Source organism: Schistocerca americana, chromosome 8, assembly GCF_021461395.2.
Source record: "Schistocerca americana isolate TAMUIC-IGC-003095 chromosome 8, iqSchAmer2.1, whole genome shotgun sequence".
Classification (NCBI taxonomy): domain Eukaryota; kingdom Metazoa; phylum Arthropoda; class Insecta; order Orthoptera; family Acrididae; genus Schistocerca; species Schistocerca americana.
The window spans coordinates 486,346,608-486,364,734 of NC_060126.1; the positions used below are offsets into that span (position 1 = coordinate 486,346,608).

The following is an 18,127-nucleotide window of genomic DNA, read 5'->3' on the forward strand; positions in this document are numbered from 1 at the left end:
TCCCTTAGTAACAGTGAACTCTTTTTTTGACACCTCTTATAAAAATTGCAAGTTGAGCTATGCTGTAACTGCCAGTGCTTTCATCAAGGGAAATTGAGTACTCTAGGGAGTTACATTTATCACGCAACTGCTCCTTTCATTCTGCGCCAATTTATTGTATGTTCAGACAAGCTTTACAGCTCAAATTTGGCCACTACAGATGGGCATATTACCTCTGAATACACTACAGAACACTCTTTTTACAAACTGGTCATCTGTAAAAGGTCTTCCACTTTTCACAATTTTAAGGGTAACAGTGTAGTTTGCCTCAAATGCACTTTCCAATGTGCAGTTCAGCTCAGATGTCTGCGGGACAGCAACAGCAATTTAACTTTAAAATCTTACCACACAAAACAATCTCTTAATTTAGTTATCTAAAGAGAAATAGCACAAGTTTCTACAGATATGAGTACAATTACAAAAGGGTATATTTTTGTTTTCCTTTTAAAATGAACAGTATAAAGAGTCTCACCTCTTCAGATTGTGGCAATTCTGTTTTTAATTTAGTAATCAGTTCACTCCTCTTCAGTCCAACAATACCCTCATGTGTTGAGGAATGTTTTATCTTTGTAGTGACGGCGCACTGTCACTGCTTTGATACTTACGACAGAGTGGCATATTAAGCACAATTTCCCATCAGACTTTACAAGCAAATACGAATCTTCCCATTGGGCATTAAAAAATGGCACACCTACATCTGAACGTTTTCTGCTCATGCTGAATGCTCGCAAGACAGATTAACAGTGTCCCATTTGATAATATTCTGAAAATATACTTCTGTGCACCAAAGACGACACCAGAGAGAGCGTTATGTGTCACACTCATGCTGCTACAGCCACTATACAGGAGGGAAGATGGGAGGGAGGGAAAAAGCACTGGTCCTGCTCGACGTGGCACAGGGGCACGCAAGCACTAAGTCCTCGAGGTCTAGCACCTACAGAAAAACCTGTCACCCCTCTTCAGGAACTGTGTGTTAGTCTGGCCCCTCCACAGAGACCCCTTCCATGTGGCTACACCGATATTATAGCTATCTGCATCATTGAGATACACAAGCCACTCCACCATGGCAAGACTCATGGTTCATGAGGGAGGGGTTGGGGGAAGAGGCAAGTGTGTGACATGTTGTATTCATAAAATTACTGGATGAATAAATGCAGTACATTTCACACTTCAAAACAGTAATTTATTCATTTATTTAAAAACTAAATTAATCACGAGCTTACATTTATCAACAGTCACAACAATCTGGCACTGAAACAAATCCTCATCAATGATCTGCAGTTCACAAATTAATATTGTGGTTCATATTGTGTCATACAATCCATATAAAACAACAAAATAAATATCTGACAACGCATGTGTATTATTGGTCCTTTCTAAGAAGTTTCAACAATTAACAGCAGTTTTTATTTAAGTAGAACTAAAGCAGGTGAAACTATGAGTTGCAAACCAAATTTCTACAGAAACAGTCCAGTTACATGCAAAGCATATTGCAGAACATAACAGATCAGCTTTGACATGATATTTCTTTATAGATGTATGTTAATTAGCTACACTATTATGGTAAGATGCACTTAAGATGGACTGTGCAGTGCAATGACATATCACATCAAAACATGCAACATTTATTAAACTGTAGGAAAATATGAAATCCATACATAATAATATTTTACAGAGTTCCATGGAAAATCAACAGCAGTACCTTGGGAACTTTTACATTAAAGACATCTGGCAAACATATGAAACTGCAAAATATATTTTAAACAAAGCTAAAGCTAATCAATATAGTTGATTAAGTCACTTCAACATCAAGCACTCAACATCAGACAAATTATCTGCCGGATAGTTAATTTCTTATAATGGAAAATGTTTCTGGCTGTTGCATGCAGAACCTCAATCCAAAAAGGTGACAATTTTGATTGCCAACATATTTATAGAAATATGCCAGAAAGTAACACAGACTTTAAGACATAAGTAAAAGCGAAAAGCACAGCATGTACTTTAAAACACTAACTCATGGACAGAATTAAACAAATATTTAGAGCACATAATGGAAAAAGAAAAAGTATCAACTATTTCTCAGCACACATTACTTCTGCAACAAAATACACAGTCAATAAGAAGTTTTAATTCTTACATGCATAAAACACTGTACACACAATGCACATATCAGTTCATTTCACATGGCACAACCACTACTGGGTGGAATTCTCTCTCTCTCTCTCTCTCTCTCTCTCTCTCTCTCTCTCTCTCTCTCACACACACACACACACACACACACACACACACACACACACACACACACAAAGCTGACAAAGTCAGTCACATGAAACACACTGGTTAACAACTGGGCAAATATGATTAATTGCACACTGCTAAAACTAAGACAATAGCTCCAGTCTAATGAGATAGTGCATGTGCTTAACATCTGGTGGAAATCTTCAAACATTTGCTGGTAAAAAAGTGTACAGGTGATACGAGCCTTCTAACCATTGGCATGTGCAATATGAAATGCCAATAACTGAAATGGAAACATGAACTAGGATGACTGTTCAAATTGACATCGCCTCATCAAGAAAAGCAGCAAGTTCCCTAAGGTGAAGGACTCTACTACCAGTTGCTGAAGATGCAGAAGGAGGCCGCCCAGCATAACTGAAACAGACATATCAAACACATTGTTTTAAATACATAAAAACCAATGCATAATGGCCAGTTCCTGCAATATGTGGGAAGAGGACACACAGAAACCAGTAAAGGGAAGGCAATTGCAAAAAGTTAAAACTGTTAATTCAAACATCTTTTAATACCAAAACACTTACTAATTTCAATATAACCTTTTATCTATTTTTTTCCAAATATTTTAAATGCTACAGGAAAATTGAACCTTTTATCACTTTTAATCACATTTTTCTAACAAGTGTTTAGTGCAGGTAGTAGACACATCACTGCAACAGTATCACCAATATATCGAGTAAAATAGAGAAAGGGAACCACTAACATATAGCTGAGTGTGGGGGAACAGAAACATACAACAGGTGTTTATACTAGCTTTAGAGCTCTTGTTCTTTCTCTAGCAGAAGTACACAAATCTGCATACACAGCCACACAGACACCCAGATACCCAAATGTACACACCTGCAGTTGTAGCAGGTAAAATAAAGTATGCCACTTATTTGCAAATAAGACTAAAGTCCCTAACTGTATTAATCTGCACTTTTGAGATGAAGATTAAACCTAACTTTCCACTGCACCTCTTTGCCAAGGAAATTCTGAGACTGATAACACCATTTATGTGCTCTGACTCATCACATCACTAAAATAGTTGACATAAATCACACATTCAGGTTCAAAATGCATTAAATATCAACAGCAACCACAAATACAGTTGTTCTCAGGACAGATGTAACAGCTTTGCCAATTCATAATTAAACTGTCACCTTCATCACAGGGAACTATTTGTCACATCTGTGCAAAAGGTCTCTGATTATTGCCTTTCAGTGAAGCTCAAGAACATGTCTGCTCATGCGTTCCCATTTAGTAGATCAGTTGTAATGAAACTTACACATATAACAAGAAACTCTGTAAAACACACACCATCAGAATGCAAGCTGGCTCATTTCATTGCTGTCTGGTCTGACATGTCACTGCATCAGAAATTACAGACATTACCCATGTAATCCCTGGTAAGTTTACAACAAATTACTTCTATGAACACCTACACCTACATAATACTCTGTGCACTATATAGTGCTTGGTGTATGGTACCTAGTACCACCACTAGTCATTTCCTTTCCTGTTCCATACACAAATAGAGCTATGGGCAAATGCCTGTCTATATGAGTCCTATTTTTTCTTAACGTCTGGTCCATATGCAAAAAGTATGTTAGCATTAGTGGAACTGTTCTGCAATCAGCTTCAAATGCCAGTTCTCCAAATTTTTTCAATAGTGTTTCACAAACTTTACATTGTCTTTCATCCAGGGATTGACTTTACAAAGCATCCCCTAAATACTCACACATTGATCAAACTAATTGGTAACAAATCTAGCTCCCCGCCTCTGTATTGCTTTGATATCTTCCTTCAATCTGACCTGTTGCAGATCCCAAACACTCAAGCAGTACTCAAGACCAGGTTTTATTAGTGTTCTGTACGCATTCACCTCCTCATATGAACCACACTTTCATCAAATTCTCCCACTAAATCAAAGTTGAACATTCACCTTCCCTACAACCATCCTTATGTACTCATTCCATTTCGTATCTTTTGCAATGTTAATTGACCTGACTGCATGAAGCATCACACTATTAAAGCTATATTCAAATATTATGGGAATGTTTTTTCCTACTCATATGCATTACCTCGAATTTTTCTACAGTTAGAGCAAGCCGCCATTCATGATACCAACCAGAAATTAAGTCTAAGTCATTGTGTGTGCTCCTACAGTCACTCCCAATGACACCTTCCAGCTGCAGATTGCTGCACACACTATCTGCCAAATCATTTATGTAGAGAGGTAACAACAACAGTCTTATTACAGTTCCCTGGGACACTCCTGATGATACCCTTGCCTCTGATGAACACTTGTCTCCGATGAATACTTGATGTCAAGGGCAATGTAATGGTTTCTATTACTTATGAAGTCTTCTAGTCATTAACAGCTCTGAGAACCTACTCTGTAAGCTTGTACCTTCCTTCACAGTTTGCAGTGGGGCTCTGTGTTGAACAATTTTTGTAAATCCAGGAATATGGAATCTGCCTGTTGACCTTCACGTAAGTTTCACAGGATATTGCGCGAGAAGAGAGCAAGCCAAGCTCTGCATGACCAAAGCTTTGTAAAACCGTGTTCATATGTGGACAGAATCTATTCCACTGGAAGGAAATTTATTATATTCAAACTCATAATATGTTAAAGAATTCTGCAACAAGTACATGTTAGGGGTACAGGTCTGTAATTTTGTTGGTCCTTTCTTTTACCCTTCTTATAAACAAGAGTGACCTGCACATTTTTTTCCAGTGGCTTGTGACTTTAGGATGGGTGAGACTCTCATGATAAATGCAAGGGAAGTAAGGGGCCAATGCTGCACAGTACTCTCTGTAAAACTGAACTGAGATTCCATTTGGACCTGGCTCTTTTGTTTTAAACTCTTTCAGTTGCTTCTAAATGGCAGGGATCCTATTACTTTGTCGTCCCCATGGGAGTTGGTGTGATGGTCAAGCAATGGTATGTTTGTACAATCGTACTGTGCATGAATGATTTCTTAAACATGAAATTTAAAACTTCAGCTTTCCTTTTGCTGTCTTCTACTGCCACACCAGACTCGTCAATGAGTGGCTTGATTGAAGCCTTCAACCTACTTAGCAGTTCAACATAGGTCTAGAATTTTCTTGGGTTCCTGGCAAGATATTTTGCTAAGTTATGATGCTGGTAGTTCTAAGCTTCACTCCAATAGCTGAAAATATTCCTTCTTCTCCCCCTTTTGATACTTTCTACATTATATTGTGGTATTTGGATGGGGATTTTAAAGGTTTTTCCACAAATGAGGTAAGTGATGCACCATAGAAGCAAATATTGCAGAGTAGTTTTGTGTGTGCATGGAGAAACTATGTGCACAGAGAAAACATGAGTTGGATTGATCTGTTCTTGTGTTACTTTGTTTTGCACATTGTTTGAGTTTCTAACAGTGTAAGTAATAAATAATTTACATGAACTCAAACCTAGTTTTTCCAACAAATTTTAGTGACTTGGTTGCAATCAAATGAATGAGTGACAATGCAGTTTTGGCTGTCTATTTATATTAAGATGGACTATTCTGAGTGTTGCTTTGCTGCCAGTGGTACTGTGATGTCTGACTGAGTGGATTTTGAATCTATGTCAAGAATTCACATTTTAAAATTGATTAGCAGTAGCAAAAAACACAAAAAGAAATTTTATATGTTGTAATGAAAGGAGAAGTATCCAGTGTAATGAAGACTACTAGACAAAACAGGTTTGAATGTGGGGTACTGAGCTTTAATTCACAATGGATGGTTTATCTATGCATCAATTCTGATACATTATAACAGATTTGTTTGGTCTATTTTGGAATCCTGTGAAAAGCAAAACAAGGTGATAAAATATCTAGAAATGACAGCTTTAGATAAAATCAAAGTAGCAAGTAAAAATATAACCACTGCACCATTTAAAGCCATTAAATTTTTACACAAGATAATTTTGAAATCAGCTCCAAATGACAAAAAGAAAATGGAAACATTTGAGGGAATTTCTGGCTTTACTTTTCAATGAACAGCTGTCAAAATTGGATCTAGGAAGTCATTTATTGAAGCATCATTTTCAAAAGCGAGTTGGGAGCGATCTAATATATTATGTATTGATAACAGGATGTAAAATGGAATGGCTACATAAATTCATTATTATGCAATGGAAAGTGCAAGTTAGAATATCAACAATATTATGAAAAGGATAGATTGCAATTCACTGTTAAGATGACATACAGAGTTGCAGACAAGCACAACAAAAAGATTGTTATACAATGAGCTGTGCTAATGCTAATAACAACTCACAATTCCAGTATGTGGCTGACAGGATAAAAGACAAATTGGGCACAAAACTTCTACTTTATGGTACTGGAAATGTAACAGGGTTTATGGAAAAAAAGGAAGCTTTACAAAAGAGCTGTGAAGTCACTGCCATTAAGAGTAACAAACATTACAGCAACGAAAAATCCAGAAACCCCATAACAAAGTAGCTGAAGACTCAAATAACAAAAACATGAAGTGCAGCTTGGGATCTAAACAGAACATATTTCAACTGTGGTTCCAGCAGCCCCATATCAACTGATAATTACAAAAGCGAGGGAAGGAGATGCTTTAACTGCACCAAGTTTGGCCATATCTCATCTGAATGCCCGAAGGAGAAGAATAGTCTAAAGATGGCAATGAAGGCATACACTGCTAAGTAGGGCAGCCTATTAATAACTTAAATTAAAAAATGTCTGAGGAAGTAACTAAAAGCTGACAGCATTAATTGACTGTACTATTCAATTTCTTACACAGTGTTTCTCACAAAAAGGATGCTCCAAGATTGCTAGATACAGAATTGTTTTTGATATGATTTGGGAAAAGCTCCCTTTCCACAAGGTTATTTTACAAATCCTGTTGAGATTGATGATGTGAAAATTGAAACATGGATTTATGTTTTCTCTAGAGACATTGTGAATTTAGAAATGGTAGCTGGTGAAGATTTTCTAGACCAAACTGAAATTTCAATAAACAAGGATGGAGTTACTATTAGGAAGTCAGAAGGCAAATCTCATCTCATGTGTATCAATACAGGAGATAAACCAGAATTTTATAACAAAAGCTCCTTTAGTGATGATGTGAAGGAACATACTGCAGATTTAATGAGTAATTACACTCAACAATGACCAGGTCTACTGCTGTTAGAATGATGACTGTTAAGAGAGAAAAGTAACCAATACATAGTGTATTTAAAAAAGAATGACCTGATTTTGGATTGTGGTAATTATGAAACATGGGACCTGCCGGAAAGGAAATGTGTGTTGTTTGAATGGTCATGCCCTAGAATTTCAGAAAATAAATGTTAGATGTCAGTCAATGTATCTTCTCAGTTTGCAGTCAATCAGAAGTAATATGAGGTCTGCTCAACAGAAGGCATTTTGTGTGACACAGTTTGCAAAGAGTGAGTTAGTGATTTTGGTGCAGGGTACTTTTCATTGGCAGTTTGGCACTAATCTACCTGCACCCAAAAACATTCGTTGTTGGTGTCATCAATTTGGAGAGACAGGATATTTGTGCAAAGGTAAATGTCCACAGTGACCTTGAACTTCTGATGACTTGGTGGAAAGAAATCAGCAAACATTTAGTTTTTACCACAACTTCAGGAGTGCTCCAGTGATGTCATTTTCCAACAGGACCAAGCTGCATCTCACTCACAGAATAACATATGTCAGTTTCTAAATTACACTCTGTGTCAATTTTGGGTAGGGAACACGGGACACCAAGACACTGCCCTGCATTCCTGGTCCCCAACATTACCAGGCACAACCCCATGCAATATTTCTTTTTCTTGTGGACATATTGAAGGAAAGTGTGTTCATCTCCCCTTTATCTTGTGACAAAAAAAGTGAAGAACAGAACAGAACAACAGCCACCATAACTTCTGTAAAGGCAGATACACTGTGTAAAGTTTATGACAAATTTAGCTATTGTGCTGCTACTGCTGCTGCTGCTGCAGGACCAACAGAGCATTTGTAAAAGCATAACTAAAATTAAGATTTTCTGAGTATATTTCAATGTATTCCATGTTTGTAGTATGTTTTTCTCAATAAACATGGAATTTTGAAATCGGGCCTTTCTTTTTAAAACACACTGTATAATAGACTGAGCAGATTGCCACCAGGACCAAGAGACCCTTTTGATAACTACCCCCAGGTGTGGCTTGATCAAGGAACAATAGAACCTAGTTCATCTGAATATGATAGCCAGGTCATTGCTGTAAAAAAGAAAAATGCAGAGTATTTCCTCTGTATAGATCATAGTAAATTAAATAAAATTACAGTGAATGATTGTTACCCATTGCCTCTTATAGAAGAACCGCAGATGAAGTACAAGATGCCTGCGTATTTTGCACACTGGACTCAATTTTTATGTTTATGATGAAGTGGAAGGCAACAGTATACTTCATTTGAGACAGTCAAAGCAAATCCAGTTCAAGAAAGTTCCATCTGTATTATCAATTATCACATTCACCTGCAGTTATCCATCTTTTTTTTTTTTTACATGGACGATATTCTAATACCAGGAAAGAATGAGGATGAGGCACTGTGGGGGCTTGGTGTAGTGTCAAAAATTGCAGCAGATATGGCTTGGAAATTAATTTTTCAAAATGCCAATTCTTGTATGTGTTTATACAGTATGAACAAATCTGACCTTCTCCTGAAAAGACAAAAGCTCTCTACAGCTTTCCAGCACTGAAATCTATTGCAGCAGTACAAAGTTTCCTGAGGCTAACAGGATCTTTTAAGAAGTTTCTCTCTAATTACTCTACAACTGCCAAATCTCTGAATGATTTACTGAGCAATGTTCAGTAATATAAGTTTGAAGAAAAACAGAGACATCCTTTCATTGGATCCAGTTTTAAAAGTCTGGAAACTAAAATATGAAACTGAACAACACACATGCAAGCAAAGAACATTTTGGAGCTGCGTTATTACAAAAATCTCCAGATGATAAGTTCCATCCAGTCTGTTACATGGGTAAAAAAACACCTCAAGAGGAAATATATATTTATGAACTTAAAACCTTAGCTACTGTTAATATCTCAAGGGAATTTTGATGTTTTTACTAGGAATACATTTTAAAATTTAACAGACTGTGTCGCATTCTGAAATATCATGGATGAGGACAACTTGTCACCAAGAATAGCAAGATGGACTTCAGTGTTAGAAAAGTATTCCTAACACCATGGAATCTGGGTCTAGCATGACACATTTAAAAAATCTTAGAAATGTTCTAAATGTAACCACATGTACAAATTAATTTGTGATGTGAATGTAAAATGACTTGTTCCACATCATCACGATCTATCGTGCAGAATGATCCATGGAACATATAACTAGCTAAATCACTGTGTAAATGCACTGTTTGGTTTTGCAGATAGGTTAGTAGCTAGAATCCAGAAAGTTCAAGAGAAGAATGACGGTTTGGCAATGATCATGGACAGTCTCGGAGAATACCTTGTAAAAACTTTATTGAGAGAGGGAATTCTTTTCAAGTTCAGTGAGGGAAGAGAGACTTAGAGACTCTAATACACAACATGAAATAATCAAGATTGCACCTGAGAAAGGACATTATGCTGTTAAACTGGAGAGGAAATAAAACATGATTATTATACACCAAAATTGAACGACAAGGTGAAGAGCGACTTCTGATTGTGTAAAATGTTTAATTGTGAATAAGAAATCAAAAAGCAGAAGAGTTTCCTTTAACTCTTGTTCATAGAGATTGAGCCATTACATACTTATCATATGGATCATACTCCACCACTTCAGTTGACTAATGAAAGAGCCAAGCACTTTTTAAGTATTATTGATGGACGAGAGCTATTGAAAAAGTAACTTACATTTTGCCGCTATACTGTGAGATGAGGTGTTGGAGTGGTGTTGGAGTGCCTACTGAATAATTATGCAATGGGTTGTGATAATTTGCAGTGCATGTTGCCTCTGCTTTGTTCACTGCAAATGTTTAAGACGTCTGCTGCAATAGACAGTGTAACAGTATCTGGCACGGGAATTCACTTACACAATATTCCTGGTTCCATTTATTGCTGTGTTGAATCTTGGCTGAACATATGTCCATGGACCTTGGTTCTTGTGTTCCTCTTGAGCCCAGCACAAAAGTGCATTTGGATACTTCACACACTCATTCTTCACCAAGTCATAGGGGAAAGGGCATATCTGTAATTACAATACAAATAAATATTTTGTGATCTGAACTAGCTGTAAAAGTAATAGCCTAAAATACAATTATGTGTAGTATTTATACAATTAAAATACCTGTTCAATCCTTGTAATGGCTATGTCATTGGTCAAAACTCTCTCGTCACGAGCTTTTCGCAAGTCATAGAACACCTTGCCTGTGCAGAATATTAATTTCTTGACAGCATCTGCATTCTTGCTAGGGGCCCCGTTCTCTGGAATGACCCTGAAAATAAAAATAGTTTCAAAAAAGAGGATGAAGAAACAAATGTTAAACTATAATAAATGAAAACCATCTTCCTTGAATTTATAATTAGAGATCAGACTGAGGGAAATGGTTATTCGAAAAATCAGATAGGTAAATATGTAAGTAACACAAAATCTGAACAGCCTGAGTCTCACAGATTGGTGATTGTACGTACTTAACTGACAGTAGTATTCGTTACTTGAATGACAGTGTTATCCCCTCCCTATTTTATATTCTGAGAGGGAAATGATCTAGACACAAGGACAACTTAAATTGTCATTTGAATCACATAAAACCCTTTAATAAATATTAAATGCAGAGCATTTACAGTAATTCTTCACTTAAGTGATTATTCCTAAATTTTAAAACACCTGTGGGTAGATAATATTCTCCAAATGGCCAAATTCATTCAATTTCATCCCTGCTGCCATTTTGCTTCCACCCACCCACCTGCCCATTGAGGCCTAGCAAATGTTCTCAAGGGTGCATGACATCCACAATTATCTACAGTGAAAAGCAGTGGCTGATACAGAAGAACCTCAAGGAGGGGGTGCTAAAGACATCTTGAGCTGCCTTTAATTTTATCATAATAATCAAGTCACATGCAAAGTTTAAGAAAGTATTATTTAAACTGAATATACACATATACAAGACAATGTAATCATATGATATAAAAAAGTTACAAATGTGGTTCTCTTCCTTAAATGATGAATTCTATGCATCTATTCTTCTTGGCAAATTGGTTAATTACATCGTCAATAGGACAATCAAAGTCAGGGTGGGTGTTCAACAGAACTAAGTCATTAAGTCAATCCTCCTCAATCGTCAACCTCAGCCATGTCTTTGTATGCCGCACCGTTAAAAACTTCTTTCTACTGTAGCAATAGATGCAGGTAGACAAGCAAATATTTTGTACAGCGTGTGCAAAGTAGGAAAGTCAGATCTAGGATGAACAGTCAATGCTTGCATAGCAGAATCATGATCATTAAGGGTGTTTATGCTCATTTGCTTGTATTGAAGAATCTCTCCCATTAGTCTCTTTTTAATCACAAAGAGTGATTTTTCTTCAAAGAATAGTAGTTCAATTAAGGACTGATTCAATTCATGTGGCAGATCATTACCATCATGTTTCAGCAGTTATGAGGGCAAAAGTATGTCAAATTTAAATGATAAATATTTTCTTCAACAAAATGTTCTCTCATGTCAGTCGTCCCACGGTCCAGTGTTGGAAGGAAATTCTTCAGTCCTAATATTTCTGCTTCTGAATGTAAATTAGCCTCCTATTCAGCAAATAGTCCTTATTTATAACGCTATGTATCGAAGGTTTTCTGTACAAGAAAACAGTAGAATATTTGTGACTTTTCTTGAACAAGTGCCAGACAGAACAACATACCGAGATCACTAGAATGGCCACGACTTTTCTTGTAAGTATGTATTAGCTATCTATGTGCCAGAAAGAAATGTATAAATATTACGACGTGGATGTGCGTGCTACATAGGAAAGTACAAGTATTCAGTAACTTGATTCAGTTGAGTCAACTGATGAAAGAAGTGAATGAATAGCGTGCGGACTGACTGGTGGGGGCAGCGTGGGTGGCAATGCGGGCGGCCCCACAAGGGGGTCGTGGTGACGACAACTGTAAATATGGAGGGAAGCAACAATGTGGTTGTTAGTCCCTCCGTGTATCTGAATATGCAGGTATGACCCCCTGCCATCCTCCCTCCTTCACCTTCTTCCTCTCTCTGTTAGAGTAAAAAAACTTCTATGTCTTGTACTAGATACATAAATGGATAACTAGCCTAGTAAAAGTCAACTGTCAAAAATTAAACTAAGTACACAGCATAAAAGTTCAAATCACTACCTAACATACATAATTAGTAACATATGTTAGGAGATAGTGATGTCCTAGGTTCATTTGACACTGCAGATATTGGGTAGCTGTACAATCTTCAAGGAAGTGATGAACCACTGTTGTTCCTCCACAGACACACTGAGGATATTTACTGGCATAGTGGAAATTCATGAGTTACTTTGCGATGTGCTATTCTGCTACAGCACAAGGCAATACCTTCTCCCCTTGAGCTTTGTAGCCAAGTCTGCCAGACCTTAGAGGTTTGTTTGATGGTTTCTTCAGGATGTGGCATCTGATGTGAGTCCATAAGTCAGCACTTAGAATATCTATTTCAAGCATTTCTATTCCCATTGCTTCTTTGGCTAGCTTGTCAATCAGCTGATTACTTGGAATGCTGATGTGACTTGGCAGCTAGAGAAAAATAGCTGACATACCTGTACTGCTGAGGGCATACAGTTTGTCATGGATGCAGGGACTAATGGGTGTTCTGGACAGCAACTGTCTATTGTTTGCAGAACACTCAAAGAGTCACTGGATATAATGAAGTTCTGTTGAGGGAAAGTCAATATGTTTTGTGGTGCTCCAAGTATGACTATTAACTTGGCGTATAAATACTGCACTTTCTTTGGTAGAGAATGTTGTTTTAGATTTCAGTTGTGTATTCGTGAATAACCGATTCTTTCATTATCTTTGGTGTCATCTGTGTAAAGAAGATTAAAATGAGTATACTCTTGGATGACTGAATAAAATGCACAACGATAAAAACTGGCAGTTTTTTTGTCTTTGGCATTGACCTTTATGTCCACCCTTCCTACTAGTTGGGAAACATACTGGGGATGCGTTCACGGTCAAGAGTGTTATGTATGGGTACTCAGAGCAAGCTGAAGTTCTGGTCAGAGGTCTTCCAGTCTTACTGCTGTGGCTTACCCTTTTGTAAGACAGTTATTGAGTAATTGGGTCTTTGTATTGTGAAATTTGATTAATTGGGACTGCATAGTTAAATACATTTTTTTGGTGTCATATTTTCAGTGTTGGTACTCCAACATCAACAAAAAGACAATCAGGTGAACTTGTCTGAAAAGCTCCAGTTGCCAACCCGATCTGATTATGATGACCAGGATCTAGTACTGATGGTGCTGCTGATCCATAAACAATACTTCCATAGTCCAAAAGGGATAAAATTAGCACTTTATAAAATGATAATGAAACTGTTAGATATGGCACCCCAGGATCCATCAGCAAGGAAATGAGTACCAAATTTTTCCATGCAGGAAGTCTTGAGTTGGCGCATATGTAGAACCATGTTAAGTATATAACCAAAAAGAAGTTACTTCCAGTAACTGGGTTTCAAGGTATTGTCTGGATGATAATAGGCAGGCCATATTCTACAAAAGTCACAAATATTGATTTAGTTGGTTAGAAACAGGGAAACAGTCTCCACGATTTTGCATTCATTTTTGTGCCTTCTGCATAGCTATCTGTAGCTGGCACTCTGTTGTACATAACACTACTTGCTATAATATAAACAAAGATGACCAACATATAATACCAGTGTGATTATATGTCCCACTGCATTTACTATACCATTTACTGCAGCTGTAAAAAGTGTGGCACTTAAAAGTGATCCTTACTAAAACTGCACCTTCTTGCATGTATTGGTTACTAAGTGTGGAACCAACCTTGATTCTAAACAGTCTAAGAAATAAAAAAAAGCTTTGGATGAAGACTGGTAAATTTCCAAATGCAGAATAAAATGTGACACTATCATGTACATCTTGTGCAAATAAAAAAAAACTCTGTGATCATTTGTTGGTAGTTCACAAAGACCTTTTGCATCGCAACTCCAATCATATGAGATGATCTGTGGTAGTGTAAAATCTTTGGAATCTGCACTGGAATTGAAAAAGAAGATTTCCAGATTCCACACACACCAATGAAGCCACTCATTAACCATTCTTCCTAATAATTTTCCCAAGTTACTTGTTAGGTTGATCAGTTATGTAACTATTTTTAGTTTTGGGGTCTTGTCCTGGTAGGGGTATTGATGTGCCCTCTCCCCATTGCAGGGGAAATTTGCTGCCTTGTCATATCTTGTGAAAAACTCTGTGGGACAGATGTTGAGACATTTAACTATGGATGTTGTCTGCTCCTGGGAACTTATCTCTACATTGCTTTAAAACATTATGTAGTTCCCAGACTGTAAAGTGTGCACTGCAGGTTGTCGAGTTTGTTAACATAAAAGATATAGTATTAAGTTCAGTTGAAAGTTGATGTTGAGTAAAATTAGTACGGTAATAGATGCCAACATTTCTGCATAATATATTGCTAAAATTTCAGGAATTTCACAGAACTTGCATTAATTTGTCCTTCATCAAGGAGTCCGTTAGTGGACATCATGACATTAACCCACTGTAATTGGAACATCATCTGCAAAGCTGTGGTTTGTGCTTCCACAGAAGAAACATATCAATCCCAATATTCTTTCTTCTTTTGCTTTTGCCCTTGACCTTTTAAAATTAAGTTTTAGGTAGAGTGGTGATGCCTATGTCGTCATACAGCCCTTAATCATTCTATGATGGCATCTGCAATCTTCTTCCACCACCATGGAAAAGGTTTCCGTTTTGGAGGATAAGAATAGAATAGTATTATTGTGTTCACAGATTGATTGAATGTGTCTATTGCATCTTGTACTGTTTCTTTGAACCTTTTCTCTGTATTTGTTGTGGTGAAACCAGGGTTGCTAGCTGAAAGAAAAAAAATTGTCTGAAAATAAAAGTTAATACTGTAGTCCATGAAAGTACTGCTTCAAATCTGTGTTTAAAATTTAACTTTAATAGGTGATACTGACATGTAGAAGAACAAATCTAATCTCAATGCTAATTATTTCATGTTGTGCAGGTGGGGTATCAAAACATACTTTCATGCAAATCATAAACAAATATTAATATTTTCTACAGAAAAATTATTGTGTGACGGAGTTACATTCTTGCAAGAAAATATTGACTTCATTCTTCTCTTAGCCTCTTTTTAACAAACAAATTTAAGTGCCTCATGTTCTATTACATATATTTAGGTGCTACTAAACATTGTTCCTGTGTGAGAAATTCTGATTTGATTTGATTGTTTATTGGTCCAGTTTTATCATACAGCACAGATTGTACAATTGATATTGGACAGGTCAAAGATAAGTTACAATAATAAATAGTATTATCAAAATAGTAGACAAATTAAAAATAGGTGCCTATTACAATTAATTTTGTTATGTATTCAGAAATTCTCTGACAGAATAGAAACAGTGCTTTATTAGAAATGCCTTTAGTTTAACTTTAAATATTGGATGAGTAGCATTTATGTTTCCTCTGGTATCTTATTGTGTAGTATTACACCAATGTTAATTATGCTCCTCTGATAGGTGGTTGTTCTGTGATATTTTTGATGTATATTTGATTTCCCTCTGGTACTATAGTTGTGTACATTTTTGTTCTGTAGCAGTTTGCCTGTTTTCAGGAGGTAGTCCCTAGTGAACACGATAGTTTCATAAATGAATAAACTTGGAATATTTAGAACATCAAGCTCAGTAAAATGGGATTTACAGGACTCCATCTTTTTAAGGCCACAAATTATTCTTAGAGATCTTTTTTGCATTCTAAAAACCTTTACACTGTGAGTTGAGTACCCCCAGAAAACGATCCCATATCGGACTAGTGAGTGGAACTGTGTGCAGTATGCCTGCAGTACTGTTGTTTTGCTTGTTGTAGCCTTTAAAATTCTTAGGCCATAGCACACAGATGATAGTTTTCTAGACAAGTTATTTATACGTGTGTCCCATTTTAAGTCTTGCTGAACCCATAGACCCAAAAATTTTGTGACTCTTACATTTTCTAGGGGATCATTTTTTAATTGTGCTTGAATAGACATTTGATTAGGTGGTGGAATTAAATGAAAATCGACACACATAGTTTTTTCAGTATTTATAATGAGTTTGTTTTTTTGTGAATCACTCAGAAAGTCTTTTCATATAACTTTCTGCTGTGGACTGCAAAGTTTCTGGACTGGGTCCAGTGAGCAATATGATGATGTTGAAGGAGATATCAAGGTGGTAAGGTAATGACCACGGTTCTCTCTTCTAATCACCAATACTTTTATTACTTGAACAAACGTACAGGTAGAAGACTAGGCGAGAACTGAGGTCCCGGAAGTATACAAAACAAAGATCAACTTGAAGACATAATACACATATGATGGTCTGGCCTATCAATCCGTGGATCGACGCCACATAGCCCCCAGCCCCCCCCCCCCCCCCCCCCACCCCCCGCTGCAGTATGGAGTACGTACCTGAAGGTGGTGGTTGGGGGGGGGGGGGGTTTGGCGAGAGTTTAAGTGGTTACAGTGAGTTCCTCCGCGTCTTAACAGCACGGGCCGTGTGGGTGTGGGAGGAGAGCGTGGAGAAAATCCTGTAATGCTGATGCTGAAGTCTTGAAGCGACATCAACGGTCGTAGTCGTCGGCAGGTGTGGGAGCGCTTGTGTGGAAGGGTGTCATCGGCAGGGAACCTAATGATCACCTTTCCACTTGGCCTAACGTAAGCACGTAGGTTGCCACAAGTAGCACTTCGAGAGATTTTGAAATGCTTCACTACACATTTTGACACACCACCTAACAAGTCACACGAATCGTCACATGCAAGTAGCACTAATGCGGTATCACCATTAATGACAACAGATAAACCACAGATGTCATTAGGACAAATGTGGGTAGAGAGCTCATAAGTGGCACCTGCTAATGGAGAGGTATCCTGAGCCAGTGGGGTGGGGGAACCATAGCACGGTGAGGACGGTGTGCTGCGAGTAGAGAGGTGAGTGTCAGATGGTGAGGTCTGAGTGGGCATGGCCGGAACCTGCAGGCTGCACCGGTTAGAAGAGCAGCGTGGTGTGCTGTTGCACGAATATGGAACTGTTATATTAGAGCCCTGGGAGCTGGGGCCTCTGCTATGGGAGCCGGGAGGCGGAAAACCCCAGAATGAGTGTGGGCTCGTTGACGGGACCGGTGTAGGCATGAGTTTACGTGAATCATGAGTAGAGAAAGAAGGCCGAGGGTGGCCAGAGAGCATGGTCTCTTCAGCGGTGGGTGAGGTAAGGGAAAACTCGACATGGGCAGGTTTAACCCTGTTGAGGGAGACAGTAGTTACTGAGCCCTTAATTACGATGTCCATTGTGTTACTGGTTCGTTTGACAACTCTGTACAGGCCTGTGTAAGGGAGCTGTAATGGTGCTTTTACAGCGTCGTCGCAAAGGAACACAAATTCGCAAGTGTCGAGTGCCTTGGAAACATACGTGTACGGCAAAGTGTGGCTAGAAGGGGACGGGGTTTGAAGCTTGTTACAGTGTAACCTAACCCGTTCTACCAAGGATGGCAGTTCGGACAGTTTGGCGACTGGAGTAGAAGCAACAAGTTCGCCTGGCAGTGTAAGGGATTGGCCATAGACGAACTTGG

General features: G+C 37.8%; 1 protein-coding gene across 1 annotated transcript in view; it reads right to left on the reverse strand.

The window, feature by feature from the left end:
• Positions 1-1,209: 1,209 nt before the first annotated feature.
• LOC124544999 (2-oxoglutarate dehydrogenase, mitochondrial-like) overlaps positions 1,210-18,127 on the reverse strand; it is a 181,905-nt gene continuing 164,987 nt past the window's right edge. The window contains exons 17-19 of the mRNA XM_047123755.1: positions 10,614-10,761; positions 10,360-10,514; positions 1,210-2,691 (exon numbers count right to left, since the gene is read on the reverse strand). Of these exons, the coding sequence (XP_046979711.1) occupies positions 2,592-2,691; positions 10,360-10,514; positions 10,614-10,761 (403 nt within the window). The 3' untranslated portion in view covers positions 1,210-2,591. The remainder of the gene's footprint in view (positions 2,692-10,359; positions 10,515-10,613; positions 10,762-18,127) is intronic.